Source organism: Protobothrops mucrosquamatus, unplaced genomic scaffold, assembly GCF_001527695.2.
Source record: "Protobothrops mucrosquamatus isolate PMUCROS unplaced genomic scaffold, P.Mucros_1.0 scaffold115, whole genome shotgun sequence".
NCBI classification, from domain to species: domain Eukaryota; kingdom Metazoa; phylum Chordata; class Lepidosauria; order Squamata; family Viperidae; genus Protobothrops; species Protobothrops mucrosquamatus.
The window spans coordinates 1,250,284-1,264,468 of NW_015386487.1; the positions used below are offsets into that span (position 1 = coordinate 1,250,284).

At 55.1% G+C, this 14,185-nt stretch overlaps 2 protein-coding genes across 3 annotated transcripts; one reads left to right on the top strand and one right to left on the bottom strand.

Annotated features, from left to right (window-relative positions):
- The first annotated feature begins 734 nt into the window (after nucleotides 1-734).
- On the top strand, nucleotides 735-5,815 carry RNF214 (ring finger protein 214). The gene is made up of 14 exons (XM_029283510.1): nucleotides 735-928; nucleotides 1,297-1,356; nucleotides 1,590-1,730; nucleotides 1,990-2,129; nucleotides 2,463-2,531; nucleotides 2,728-2,824; nucleotides 3,044-3,132; nucleotides 3,625-3,715; nucleotides 3,981-4,079; nucleotides 4,166-4,539; nucleotides 4,829-4,967; nucleotides 5,080-5,187; nucleotides 5,291-5,386; nucleotides 5,576-5,815. The coding sequence occupies exons 1-14, from the start codon at nucleotides 761-763 to the stop codon at nucleotides 5,639-5,641; spliced, it is 1,737 nt and encodes a 578-aa protein (XP_029139343.1). The 5' UTR covers nucleotides 735-760; the 3' UTR covers nucleotides 5,642-5,815.
- Nucleotides 5,816-8,421: 2,606 nt separating this feature from the next.
- BACE1 (beta-secretase 1) lies at nucleotides 8,422-13,816 on the bottom strand. 2 transcript variants are annotated; one of them, XM_015812931.1, is made up of 8 exons: nucleotides 13,728-13,816; nucleotides 13,354-13,570; nucleotides 12,702-12,764; nucleotides 12,258-12,392; nucleotides 11,936-12,037; nucleotides 11,466-11,615; nucleotides 9,061-9,232; nucleotides 8,422-8,663 (listed from the first exon to the last, which is right to left on the bottom strand). In XM_015812931.1, the coding sequence occupies exons 1-8, from the start codon at nucleotides 13,814-13,816 to the stop codon at nucleotides 8,422-8,424; spliced, it is 1,170 nt and encodes a 389-aa protein (XP_015668417.1). The 2 variants fall into 2 exon arrangements, with proteins under 2 accessions (XP_015668417.1, XP_015668416.1); XM_015812930.1 differs by having other exon boundaries at nucleotides 12,702-12,839.
- Nucleotides 13,817-14,185: the final 369 nt, after the last annotated feature.

Consider the following 14,185-nt stretch of genomic DNA (forward strand, 5'->3'; position numbering starts at 1 on the left):
GCCCGGAGGGCCTCTCGGGGCCGCTTCGGCGCCTCCCCGGGACTCTGAGGGGCACAGCAGCAGCAGCTTCTAGGGCCGCCCGCTCCGCTCGCTTCTCGTCCGGGGAAGGCCAAGCGGAGCTCCCGGCGGCTTTCGGGGGAAGCGGTGGGGCCGGCCTGGCAGGCGGGAAGGCGGTTGTTGTGTCAGAGTCGCCGCCTTTTCCGGCCCCGATTCGGGCAGGGCTGAAGGCCCGGAGAGGCCCGGGGGTGGCTCCGCCCGGCCTCGACCGCGGACGGGCAGTTTGCCCAGGACGGAGCTGCGTGCGATGCTCCGAGGGCACCAGCCGAGCCGCTTTTGCGAGGCGTCTGCAGAAAAGGTATCCAGCACCTTGACCCGTCTCTCTCCCTCCGCCCCCCGCGCCGCCTTGGTTGGCCCCGGCGACCTTCCTGTGCGCAGAAGCAGCTGCCTCCCGCCGGATCCTGCCAAGCCCAGCCGGCCGCGGGAGCAGGAGCCCCCCGAAGATGAAACCGAAAGGGACCCCAAGGCCCCGGGCTCTCCGTCCTCCTCCTCCTCCTCCTCCTGCTCGCCTGTTCCCAAGCATCGCACAGCCCCTGAAGAGGAGTCTGCGTCTGAGGCTGCTGACTTGCCTCCCGCCAGCCCCTCAAGTGAGGCACCCTCCCTGCCTGATCTGGACAATGCTGTGGGCGAAAAGAGAGCCTGCCTGCCTGCGGAAAATCCACCAACGGCACCGCTGCTTCCACAGACAGCCCACTCCACGGACATGAACTGCTCCAAGGCTGAGCTGGGGTCTTGGATCTTGCAGCACGGAAGGCGGCAAAATGGCTGCCCTGATTTGGAAGATGTGCGCCTGGCAGCCTCTCTGGGCATGAAGAGCCAGGGCCAGGAAGATGATGGGGCTGCAAAACCGTCCCAAAACATTGCAGTTCAGGTCAGGGAGTGGATGCTTTGCTGAACCTTCCCTGTAGGAAGTGGGACTGGGAGGGGAGGCTTGGGGCCCTCATAAGGGGCCTGGTCCTGCATGAAATGCAACAAAGAGAAGGAGGCAAAACGTGGGTGGTTTCCTCACCTCTGCGGCAGTCCAAGAAATCTGGGTGGAAGAGAAAGACGGTGTTGAGCAGGTGTCTGAACTGAGGCCTCTTTTTTGCTTCAGTTAGTGTTGGGATAGAGGACGAGAAGGCTGTGGCTAGACCACCAGCCAGGGCCCAAACCTTTGGCTGCTGGGCAGAAATGGTGGGAGTCAGAGGAAATCGTGTTTTGTCTGATTGCTGACAGACAAATCCTCTTCTCCCTTTGCAGACTGACTTCAGGACGGCTGACTTGGCAGCCAGTACTGATCTGAACATCGAGAAGAACCTGGTAAGTATGGGACTCTCCTCTTCCGGTAGTGGTGTGGGGCTGTGACTGAAATGCAGTGTTCATGTGGAGAGCGGGGGATGGGTTACACACTCCACTTGTCGAACTGTTCTGCTTGGCATCCTACCTAGTCAGGGTCTTCTGACCCAGCCGGGGTGCTTTGGCCGTGCTGGCTTAAGGCTTTGTCTTTTGAAGGTGGCCCAGAGAATTCAAACCTGTCTCTTGCTGCCCGATAGGACAAGATGATGTCTGAGAGAGCTTCGTTGAAGGAGCGATACCAAGAAGTCCTGGACAAACAGAGGCAGGTGGAGAACCAGCTGCAGGTGCAGCTCCAACATCTACAACAGCGCAGGGAAGAAGAGATGAAGAATCACCAGGTGAGATCAAGGCTGCCTCTACCGGGTCTGCAGTGGCAAATCAAGTAGTGCCAGACTCAAACCAGGGGGGCACCGGGGAAGGAGGAAGTGATGCTGCTTGGTGGAAAATGTGTGGGACTTCTGAAATTCCATCTGACACCAGCTGAGAACAGCTGAGTGGATTATCAGTTGAAGATTGCTGAGCCCAGGCAAAGCGTCTTGAACTTTGAAACCATGTTGAGAATGCTGAGAACATGCTACTGGTCGTTTTCTGCGCTAGGAGATCTTGAAGGCCATTCAGGATGTGACCGTTAAGCGGAAAGAAACCAGGAAGAAGATGGAGAAGGAAAAGAAGGAGTTTTTGCAAAAGGAGCAGGACCTGAAGGCAGAAATTGAGAAGCTCTGTGAGAAAGGCCGGAGGTATTTCAGGGTGCCAGCTGCTGGCCTGTTCAGAAAGCTGATTCTGAAGGGGGCAGCAGGTCACGGATACAGGCGAGCAGAGCAAGGTGGGGATGGAGCTGCACCTAGGCCCACATTTCTCCTGCAGCAGTAATCTGAGTCAGCAATTCAGGAGGTCCACAGTATCCCATGGAAGCAGCCCAGGTTCAACCTGCTGGGCCTCCAAGCCAGTTGTGCATGTTTGCAAATCTGCAGCATTGTTGCTTCCAGTTGCATAGTGCAGCTGCTCTCCTGGGAGTCTTGAGCCCAAAGCATTCACTGGGCTGCCCTCCTCTCCCTCCCTGCTTCCCCCAGGCTTTTGAAGGAGCAAGAAGAGAAGGAGAACAAGATTGTTTCGTTGATTGCTGAACAGGCAGAGGAGAAGTAAGCCAGGGGGGGGAGCTTATGCATCGCCCTGAGCATCACCTCTAATGGAAAGGAGGGGAAGGGACTCGTCCACACTGTCCCTGAGGCCTCTTCCGACTTTTGCCAGCTGGAAAAGCTGTGTAGCTTGAGGGTAGCTCCTCCAGGGCTCCTGGCAGGCCCCTTCGTTCAGCGAGCATCTCTGCTTGCTCCGCAGGGAAGCATGGGAACTGGAGCTGGGCAAGCTGAAGAACCAGCAGAGTGACATCAACCGGTCAATCTTGGAGGAGACGGAGCGGGCCTGGAAAGCAGAGGTGGGGGAACGGGGGGGGGGCTAAGCCTCCTCTGGGGGCTCTTTGCATCAGTGGGAAGGACACGGCCCCTCTCCAGGTGTTACTTTGGCAGCACCCATGAGGCTGATGTGGCGCTAGATGGCCAGTGGCTGGGGGGGAGGTACTGTGACCTGCGCTTTCACTGCCCACTCAGACATGCCAGACGGCATAAGCAGGTTGCCCCCCCCACCTTTTTTTCAGATCCTATCTCTGGAGAGCCGAAAGGAGCTCCTGGTGCTGAAGCTAGAAGAAGCCGAGAAAGAAGCAGAGCTGCACCTCACCTACCTCAAGTGAGCATGGCCACAGGCGGGCTCAGCGGGCAGAGAAGGCACCATTGCCAATTAGTGGGGCGGGAGGGCATCCTGACCTTGGAGGCCAGCGGGCGAGTTGCATCAACCACCTTTGGGGAGAAAGGGACTATGCTATCTGCAACAGGAGGCCCGTAGTACAAGCTTGAGTTTTCATCTGGGGCGGAGGGGCTGCTCCTGTCAGGCTCTTTGCGATGCTCCCGCTGGGAAGCTCAGCCCTGCCTGCAACTGCCACGTGCCGCCTTGGCTGCTCTCCCGTTCTCCTGCTTCTGGCAGGCCTTGTTGCCGGCCCCGTGACGTCACACTTGTCCTTCTGTGACTGAGAGTGCAACATCTCACTCAGAACCTTGGGCTTAAAATACTCGGGGAAGGGAAGGAGGAAGAGGAGGCTTCTCCCCTTCAGCTGGGGGAGTCTTGGTGGTTTGTGAGCTCAGGGCAGAACTCTTTTCGCCCCTTGGCATCTCTCGCGCATAGGTCAGCACCCCCTACGCTGGAGACAATCCGGCCAAAGCAGGAGTGGGAGACCAGGCTGAACAAAATACGGATGACCAAGGAGAGTGTCCGTGTAAGTGCAGAAGTCCACCCCTTCCCTCAATGGAGCAGTGCTTGTGCCCCTCAGGATCATGGGAGGCATCCCAGGGCTGTTGCCATTGAGGCTTTGTGGGCCTCCGCGGAGACTGCTGGAGGTACTTCCTCAGGATGAAGCTGGAAGGCCTCAGGAGTTTTGTGGGGTGTTCCCTTTTTGAGGTGCTGCTTAAGCTCTTCTCCAGGAGTGTTGTGCCTCCCACTCTGCTTGCGTCCACCTTGCTCAATGCACATCTATCTTCTAGGACAAGTTCAACGATCACATCCAGCTGGTACGGAACGGGGCCAAGTTGAGCAGTCTCCCACAGATCCCCACACCCCCTCTGCCCCCGCCCCCATTGGAGGTGAGCCAGGGGATGCAGAAGGCTGGTATCGGGACCCTGGCCAGTATTAGGCGCCAGACTAATGGTCTTCTTCCTCCTTTCCTCAGACAGACTTTCTGCTGCCTCCTTTCCAGGCCAAGTCCTCTCTCGCCCCCCAGCTGCCCTTTCCCATCGGGACAGTTTCCATGCCCCCGATGGTCATGCCCAGCGCTGACCCACGGGTGCTCTCCTTCCCCCTGCTGAACTCCAGCCTCATCACCAGGCCCAGTCAGCCTTCGCCGACTTTGCCTGCAGCCCAGGAGCGGAGCAGTCCCTGCCTCTCTTCCCTGGTCGGTTCCCATGGGGCACCTGGACCCTCGCTGCCTCCCCCCCCAGGCCTGAGTGGAGTCAAGACCCCATCTGACTTCCATAGACCCCCTCCTGTGGACAAGCTGGAGAAGATCCTGGAGAAGTTGATGACGCGCTTTCCTCAGTGTAATAAGTGAGTGTAGGAGCCCCCAGGGCGAGGGGCCCCGTCTGCCCTAGCTGGCTTCCCTGGGACGCATCCAGGCTCAGACTGATGGAACAACCTGGCCTCACGCAGAGGCTCTCTCTGGCAGAGCGGATCTTCCAGCCTTCACCCACTGGCTAGTGGAAGGTCTGTTTGTGGCCAGTGGCCCATGGGAGACGAAGGTCGGTGGGGGACTCTGCTGGGCAAGAGCAGCCCATCCCCTGCAGGGCTGGCCTGTGCCCCTGCTGAGCCCCATCCCCTCCTCGCCTCTTCTTCACAGGGCCCAGCTGACCAATGTCCTCCAGCAGATCAAAGCAGCTCGAAGGACCTTGGCGGGACTCACCATGGAAGAGTTGAGCCAGCTTGTGGCAGCCAAAGTGGCAGAGCAGCAGGAACGGGTGGCAGCTGTTGGCACCCAGGTGAGCTGGCCGGCAAGCCTTGGGCATTCTAAGCATTATGAGGCTGAAGGCAAGCTGTGGGGTTGAGTTTGGCTCAGACTCAGTCTAAGGGGTCTGCTTTCCTCTGCCGCAGCCCCATAGCCGGATGTGCTCCCCCTTGTTCCCTGGTCCATTGCCTCAGATCAGCAACCCTATGTTCTTGCCACCTGCACAGGTCTCCTACTCTGGGACGCCACCACAGGTGAGTCCAGTGGGGTCTTCTGAGTTTGCTCAACCCACATTGGGGGAGACCCCTCTCCCATCCCTTGCCTGGACTTTATGCTTCTGCTTTGTTTCTCTGCCAGGTACCTGTGACCTGCAAATTGTGTCTGATGTGCCAGAAGCTGGTCTCACTCAGCGACCTGCACCCCATGGCCTGTTCACATGTGCTGCACAAGGAGGTGAGGGGCTGATGGGACCTCCGAGTGGGGGGGTTGAATTGGCCTGACTGCATAAAGAGGATCACAGGTGCTCCTTGGGCTTCTGGGTAGAGATGGAGTCAGGAGAAGGACTGTCCGAAGGGCAGAGGTTTACAATGCCCCCTTCCCCCCTTCTCCTGGGGCTGAAGGGCAGCACTTGTTTCCTTGCAGTGCATTAAGTTCTGGGCTCAGACGAACACAAACGATGCCTGTCCCTTCTGCCCCGCCCTGAAATGACCCCGGCTGAAGTGGAGAGGCGGAGGTGGCTTCCGAGGGGCCTTGCGCCCAGTGTTTCTATGGCTCTGTATTTATATGGCAGTGTATACACCTGTACATTTTTATTCTATAGGGAATGTGTGTATAGAAAGTCCACACCCATACCAGTTCATAATAAAATGTGTATATGATGCAGTAGTTGGGCAGGACCCTCCTTTCCCTACTTCAGAGGGACCACGGCTCTGCTGCGGAAGGTTGTGTGAGAACTGGAGGATTTTTCCTCTGCTGTGGGGATGCAGCCCGAGGAAGTCCATGGCTCTGCAGAGTGAGAGATGCTCTTGTGGGCACCCCGAGTGGCATGGCCTTCTCTGTTGCTGCTCTCACGGACACTTGGATCAGGACAGACGCTGTGGGGCTGTGGGATTCTTCCCTACCCTCAGAATTAAGATGGCCAAGGACCCACGGCGCTGGCTGTGAGGGCCCCTGGATTGCATGGCACCATCCCATGAATTAACGGCAGTGGGTGAGCATGCATGAGCGTCTGACTGGAGGGGGGGTGATGGCCTAAGTTTCTTCTGGGACTTCGACAATGGAGGGGGAAACTCCCTCATTGTGAAGGCATCCTCTGATGTGAGGCATACTGAAAATGCATAGCTGCGCTGGGCAACTTCCAGCGAGTAGGGTCCTGGTCAATATTGAGTGGGACTTGTCCCCTGGAAGACACTAATATTACCACAATTTGGCTCCGCACAAATGGCCCTCACAGGAGGGAAAAACATCTCCCATCCTGTCCCACCTCTCCCTATGGGCAGCGTAAAACCCACAAAACCAGACCAAACAACCTGGCATTTACCAAAACACAAAACACAGTTTAAAGGTTTTCTAGCTTGTTCCTTCTTTTGCATTTGAGACAAAATGGGAAGATTGGGGAGCCAATATTACAAATATTTACATTGTACATTTACATTGTACATCAAATGTACAACATTTAAAATATTGTACAAGCACATTGACTGCAACTATCCCCGTCTCCCATGGCCAGCGTCGGTGCTGAGGATCTCCCAAGGAGCGTTCCATTCACAGCAGTGGAGACCCAGTGGGATCTCTGTGCCCTGTCGGCCTCCCAAGGCTTTCCATGCCAAATCCCTGCCCAGAGGTCCCCAGTCCCACAGCTGTCTGCTCCTCTCAGGCAGGCCACAGCCAGGGGCCTGGAAAAGGTGGGGGGTTTCTCACAATACAACAGAGGGAACTGTAACTCCTCACTTTGGACTCCACACTGCAGAGTAACAGAAGTTGGAAGGGACCTTGGAGGTCAACTAGCTCAAGCAGAAACCCTAGACCACTGCAGGAGAGCTGCCTGTGCTACTGAGGGGTCTGGGCCCTGCCCTGCTCCAATACTGCCTGACCCTCCATGTGTTGCTTAGCAGAGGCCCCAGAGCAGGGATCAGAGTCCAGGCTGCCCAGCTGCCCCTGTTTGGCAGAGAGGCAGCTATTTGGGCGCCCACAGCTAACTCTGCCGCCACAGAGCCTGGGGAACGCCCAGCGGCTCCTTGGCAAGTCAGCTGCAGGCTACTGAGGAAAGATGTCTCTCTGACTGTCCATTCCCTGAGTAGCCTCTGATGCCCCCAACTGCGCAAGGCCACTGGGTGCCCAAGCTGGCAACAGGGCTGCTTCGGCCTCAAACCCTCTGAACCTTCCCACCCTCTTGGGCGGAGGACAGGAGGAAAAAAGCTGGGCCAGATCCGCAGAAAGGGGTGAGGAAGAAGTGCCAGAACCAGGCCACACATTCAGCTTGCTTGGCATCCAAGACAGCCGGGCAGGAGGCTGGCATTGGGTCCTGCTTCTGTCAGCAGGGACTCTGCCAATGGGAGAGTTCCATCACACACACACACACACACACACACAGAGGAAATGGGGGCCTGGCGCTTTGACCTAATGGCCAGCTAATGGGGCCTCCCTAGCAGAACTTGTCTGGAGGAGGGGAGCCCACTGGATCCTTCCCAGGGAGGAAGGGCAACACAATAAGCAGGAGGGTCTCCCCCCTTCTCCCCACCCCCAAGCAGCTGTTCCTATTACAGCCATAAACTGTTCATTGACTCCTGGAGTGCAGGTTTCTACAGCCATCTAGCCTTACTCCACACCAGAAAACCTCCAGTAACCCCTTCGCCAATTCAGTGGGTCCCTCATCTTGAGCTGATCCCTGTCCCAGCAGGCATGGGGAGAGGGGAAGAGATGCCCTTGAAATGGTGTCACCAGACATAAGTTCCAAGCAGGCACCTGAAGACTCTGAAAGTGGGGTATGGCAAAAACCCCCCTTCAGTTTTATAACTATTGAAATCTAGAGAAACAAGCACACACACACCCTTAATAAATTAAAAAGAAGCACTGCTCAGAAGCCCCCCCCCCTTTCCCCCCAGCGCTTCCATGATGCACAAACTGCAGCAGTCACTGTTACAGGCAAACTCAGTGCAACAGGAGAAAAGGTGTTTTCCGGAGAGATGACAGGACCCAGCCAGTCCGCCTGCCCGCTGCTTGTGCTAATTGTGGAACTTCTGGGACACCAGTGGAAGCAACGGCTCTTCTGCCACAATTGACCCTGCCAACCTCTCTGCCCACCATGGGCTGGAGGCTGGTAGTTGTGGTAGGCCCTGGGCGGCAGCTGAGCAAACCCAGCAACAGCAGCTGTCTGCATGGAGAAGGCAAAGGCCACAGCAGCGCTAGGGGAGGGGAGGATGGTCCCAGTGCCCATGCCCAGCCATGTTGCCAGCATGGGCTCTGGGCTGGGGGGGGGAGGGCAGCGCTCACTTGAGCAGGGAAATGTCATCAGCGAAGTCATCGTGACCACGGCGGAGGCAGTGCAGGCAGCGCCACTGCGAGACCATCAGGCAGAGAGGAAGCATGAAGAGAGCGCAAATGGCTGCCATGATGTATGCGATGGTCATCAGAGTCGACTCGTCCGTCTGGGGGATGTTGTAACCACAGTCCTCCATGTTGGGGTGCAGGAAAGGCCCATCCACCGAGGCTGTCCGGAATGCATCCTGCACTGAACACGGGAACAGAAGGGGAAAAGGCGAGACCTGACTACGGGGGCCTGACTGAGGCCCCATCTCGACCTGGGCCAAGCACCAGGCCAGGGATGGCGGAGGAATGAGACAAACGTGACCAGCTCGTGTGGGGAAGGCCAGGCAGAACCCAGCTGAGTCTCAAAAGGTGGACGTCTGGTAACCAAGGGGCCCAGGGAGAAGGGGTGCTCCAGACAAGTTGGAGGGCCGATGAACCACTTCACAACCTGCAAAAGAGAACACCTGAAGGGGCTGAATTCAAGCTCCATTTTCATGGCCCTGGAGGTCACCTGCGGGAGCTGGGGGGCTATTCAAGTCTGGGAAGCAGCAGATGAGACTGCTGGCAGCGCTTGCCCCCCTCCCTGCTCTGAGACTTACCATGGCAAGTGCTGACAGCAAAGCCAATGCGCTTTTGAGCCCGGTCAAAGACCACGTAGAAGCCCTCCATGATCACTGCCCCCATGACAGTGCCAGTGGAGGACTGGGAGACAGCAAACTTGTAGCACTCGTCCTGGGAGGTAGCCACATCCTCGACAGGCCGTAGGTATTGCTGAGAGAGGAGGCAACAAAGACATGAGGCCATGCCAAGTCCTGAGAAATGGTGTCCTGCCTCTTCAGGTCAAAGGGGCAGCAGACTTTAGCATTCCCAGGAGGATCAAGGAAAGCCATGCACACACTCTGCCTTTGAGATGTTCATTATTTCACACATTCCTGCATTAAGCTGGTTGAAAAGAACCATTTCTTCAACAGAACTGGAAGGACCTCGGGAGCTCACGTAGTCCAACGCCCTGTCAGATGCAGAATTCCACTATTCTGGCATCCTGACAGGTGGGCATCAGGCCCATGGAAATCAGTCTCTTCCCAAAGATGTCTGTTGCATTTTTTTCTGACATCCAACTCAAACTTTTCTTTGTGGTCATTTAAATTACAGTTTCTTGTCCTGACTTCTAGGATGACTCTGAACAACTTTTCTTGTCTTCTACACAACAGACCTTGAGATATTTGGAGATACACAAATTTCTCTTCCAGGCTAAGTACATCCCATGTCATGAACTTCTCCTGTGTTTCCTATCCAGGGCCCTTGTCCTCTTGGCTGCTCACCTCTGATCTGCTTCAGGGTTTTTCAATTCCTTCCTAAAATAGGGTGGCCCAAACTGGGCTACATATTCCAAGTGCAGTCTGGCCCATGAGCCATAATGAGAATGATGACTCTTCTTGATTTTGATCCCTGCTGCATTTTTCTTTCTGGCTTGCCAGGAAAAGTTAAGCAGTATCCAAAATCAAGCTCAGAAATTAATCTATGGATCAAATTTACTGCCTGAAAAGATCTGATGCATTTTTTTAAAGTGCTATTGTAGGACTGGTATAGCTAGTTTTAGCGAGAGGAGCTCCATTTTGTGGGCAAAAGGCCTTTGGCCTTTTGCTCACTGCTGTTCTTAGCTGTTTTCCCTTTGGGCTTCTCATCCTCCAGCCTCTCACCTTGCAAGGCCATGTGGCAGCCTTATCACACAACAAGGACTGTCCCAAACCAGGACAGTAGGGGAAACAAGGCTGACCTGTTGGAAACAGATTACTTAGTTTGAGTGTACGAGCTCCCCTTGTTGCAGATAAATCAGCTAGAAAGTTTTACATGCTTAATTACCAGCCTTATCAGGGAGGGACAGAAGGATTACTTTGCCCCAGGGAAAAACAAATCCAGCATTCAACAGTTTGGCCAATACTGTCTTTACAATGTGTTAAAAGTCCCTATTTTGAACTTTTCTTATAGGTAATGTCAGTATTATAGTATTGCTATTGTGCATAACAAAATGCAGAAGTCCTTGACTTATGACCATTTTTTCAGTGACCATTCAAAGTTACAATGAATGAATGATAGCTATGACTAGTCCTTGGGAGTTACGGCCATCCCAGCACCCCAGAGTCACATGATTAAGATCTGGCTATTTAGCAACTGGCTCACACTTAGGATCTCTTTCAGCGCCCTGATCACCAGTTGCAGCTGGCTTCCCCAGAAAGTCAATGGGGAAGCCGTCAAGGAAGGTCAAAGTCGCTAAGTGAAGTCTCCCCCATCCACAACACTCCCCCAGGCCTTCTGAGATAGCCCCATGCCTTTCATATATCCTCCCCAACAAGTGCTGTGCTTCCCTGGGTCTCATCCACCCCCTTACTCGCTCTCCCACTCAGTAGTAGCCACTTACCTACTTGCCAGCCTGGGACTTGCAACCTCCTGCTGGCTTCCCCATTGACTTTAGTTGTGGGAAGCCAACAGGAAGTTGGTTCACCTAACTACCGTGAGGTTCAGTGAGGTTTGGTTTCTGAGTACAAGCAGGACTGCAGGAATTGCTGTTGCTAAGCAATGCTGTCACTTAGCAATGGAAATTCCCATCCCAATTACCACTGTAAGTTGAGGATTACCTGTAATGCTACAGGTGCCCTGGGCTCTCTTGCTCAGCCTCTGAGTTCTTAACACTAAGCTTCTGATGCTGCTTAAAATGTACTTTTGAAAGGAATGGACAATTCTGTATTTCAGTAGTTGAGAAAAGCTGCACATTCTCAGCACAAAGGCCGACATTGCTCCATGCCATAACAAATACCTGGCCAAAGTTGAAGTCCTGGAGGGTTGGCCGTTTTTCCCAGGCTGCCCAAAGACCTGGTTTCTACCACCAATATTCTCAACTGACCTTCCTTCCGGGTCCCCACCAGTCTCCTCCTCTCCCTCTGCTGATATTGCCCCCCAAACAGACCCTTCCCCCTACTCTGACTGCTGAGAAGCTGGCACCCACCTGGGGCAGGATGCTGATCCGGAAGGAATGGTTGGTGGCCTCCCCCATCAAGTAGAGAGAGATGACCGGGAAGATGTTCCAAGGGGTCGTTCCCACTTGCCAGCAAACCAGCTGCTCCCCCAGCCAGAAGCCATCCGGGAACTTCTCTGTCTGTGGTGAGGGAGCCACAACAGAAACTGCTCAGCAAAAGGTAGCCTCCAGCAGAGGCCGGAAAGGCAACGGACTCCCTGAAGTTGAAGCTATTTCAGGTTCCACACCAAAAGATTTGTCCCCTCACTTTCCATTGCTTCCCCAGCTGCAGAATCTTACAGGCTGGTTATAGCAGGGACCAAGCACAGCCCCTTCCACACACCCCGACAAAGCCAAAATCACCGTTGGGGTACCCTGCCTCTTGGGGGATGCTGGCTTCTCGAGCGGGAGGGGAGATCCCTGCCCACAAATGATCCCGCCCGCTCACAGGCTTCTCTCACCGAGGAAGCTGTCTTGATGGACTTCACTGCCTCCTCAAAGACCTTCTTGGGCAGCCGAAGGTTGGTGGTGCCGCTGTCCACAATGCTCTTGTCATAATTGTACTAGGGAAGGGGGAGGTCACAATTCAGGTGCTAGTTCCATATTGGTGCAGGGGCCCACCCAGCCTGAGCAGGGCAGGAAAGCTGCTCGGGAGGCAGCAGGGCACTCTCTGAGGGAGGAAAGGCCGTCGCGGTGCCGCTACTCCTTCCACCATCCAGCTGAACCTGACCAAGTCAGCCTGGAGCGCCTGTGCCAACTCCCTCCCCCCAGCAGCCCCTTCACCTCCTTGCAGTCCATCTGGAGATCCTGCCCATTGATCTCCATCTTGACTATGACAACCTCATAGTACCATTCCTTCCGGATAGGGGTGTACCAGATGTTGCCCCTGTAGAGGGCCTGGTCGATGCCCCCAATGATCTGTGAGGAAAGGGAAGAACAGAGGAACTCTTAGGGGCCGGAGGCAGAGAGGCCACCCAGAATGTGACTGGAGACTGGCCTATATCGGGAGCAGCTGCCTCTTGCAAGCCCCCTTCTTTGTGTACAGGCACAAGCTGACCCATTTGGAGAAAGAAACAGGGCCTTGGCTGTAGCCATCTCTAAACGTAAACACTTTGCGCTCTCATTCTGAGTCCCTTATTGAGGTCATTTAAAGGTCATGACGCTATAATGGGGAGCCACTCTCTGCAAACAAAAGAGAGGTAAGGCCTCTTGGTCGCATGCCCTCACCATGCTGCCCCCCACGGACGCCAGGGTCTCCGAATCATTGGTCGGGAAGCTGGTGCCACACAGCTGCAGGGAGAAGATGTTGGCCACCTGCGTTTGCTTCACCAGTGAGTCAAAGAAGGGCTCCAGGCTGTTGTCTGGCTGGTGGGAGAAAGAAAGAGGGGCATGCCAACAGTGTGGTTGGGCATTCTCACTCAGCTGAAAAGAAGCATTGTGTCAAGGCCGTGACTTCTCCAATTGCCCCCCCCAGCAATATATTGGGATCGTATCTTCCAGGATTCCTAATTGGCCACACATTACTGTAAAAGATCTGGAGGGTGGAGGGGCACGGGGAGGGCTGGAAGGCTTTAACCATCTTCCTGACCTAGACAGGGTCTTGGGTTGCTCTGGACAGCAGTGCTGCAGCCGCTTCAAGGCAGGGCCTTCGCTGAGACAGCTCAGCACACTGAAGTCCAAAGGGCAGAGCTGTGCCCTAGAGAAGGCTGGGGACTAGCTTGGAAAGGGTTGAATTCTGCGTTTGAAACACCCTAGAACAGACTTTCCTCTAAGGCCCAAACCAACCAGCTGGTATCTTGCTCAAGAAAAGAGGGGATGAGCTGCGCCACTTGCACGAAAAGAAGCTTGAGTGATGCACAGAAGGGTAAAAGAAGCTCACCCGGGCAATTTCGGCATATGCCAAGCCCAGAATGCCTTCCCAGTTGGAGCCATTGATAAAGAACTTGTCCGACTTGATGATGGCGGCAATGTTGGCACGGACCGTGACATTTGGGCCATGAGGGATGGCCACTAAGTCAGTGCCCAGCTCTCCCTCCCACTTCCCTTGCGTGTAGGGCACGTAGACTCCCTTCCGCAGGTCCCGATAGGTGCTGGAGCTACAACAAACACGAGTAGAAAGTCAGGGCTCACCCTCTGCGGTGCCACGTTCCCCCTGCCTCTTGCAATGTCTTGCTGAAAGCAAGCTGGGGGAGCTCTCGAGTGAGGCCCCCTCTCCTCTCTGAGCAGCTCACCTCACCGCCCTTGCCTACTCACAGCTGGCACTGGTAGTATCGCTGCAGGAACTGATGAGGGGCTGCACCCACGGCAAAGTTGCTGCTTCCAGTGTCCACCAGGATATTCATCTGGAAGAGAGAAGAGCCCAAAGGAGGCTGAATCTGTTTCACACAAAATATTGGAAAATGTCTCTGTAGCCCCACCCCCCATTTGACCAGACTGCATTGGTTTCCAGATGTGGTGGCTACATCTATAGTTCTGACTAGCCCAGGAGATGCGCTCTAGAGGCAGCAGACAAGTTCTCTGTGTGCTGATACCAGCCAGCCCCATAAGAGACGTTAGGGCTTTATCTGTTATCTTTTTTTGCAGCAACAGCTGTGGTGAAGGCCAAGGCCACTGTGGCTCTCCTGGCTTTTCTGCTGTAGACCCCAGCTTGAGAGGAAGGAACATGATAGTCAACAAAATGCACAGTTGCCCTCAGCGGCAGCCCTGAGCCA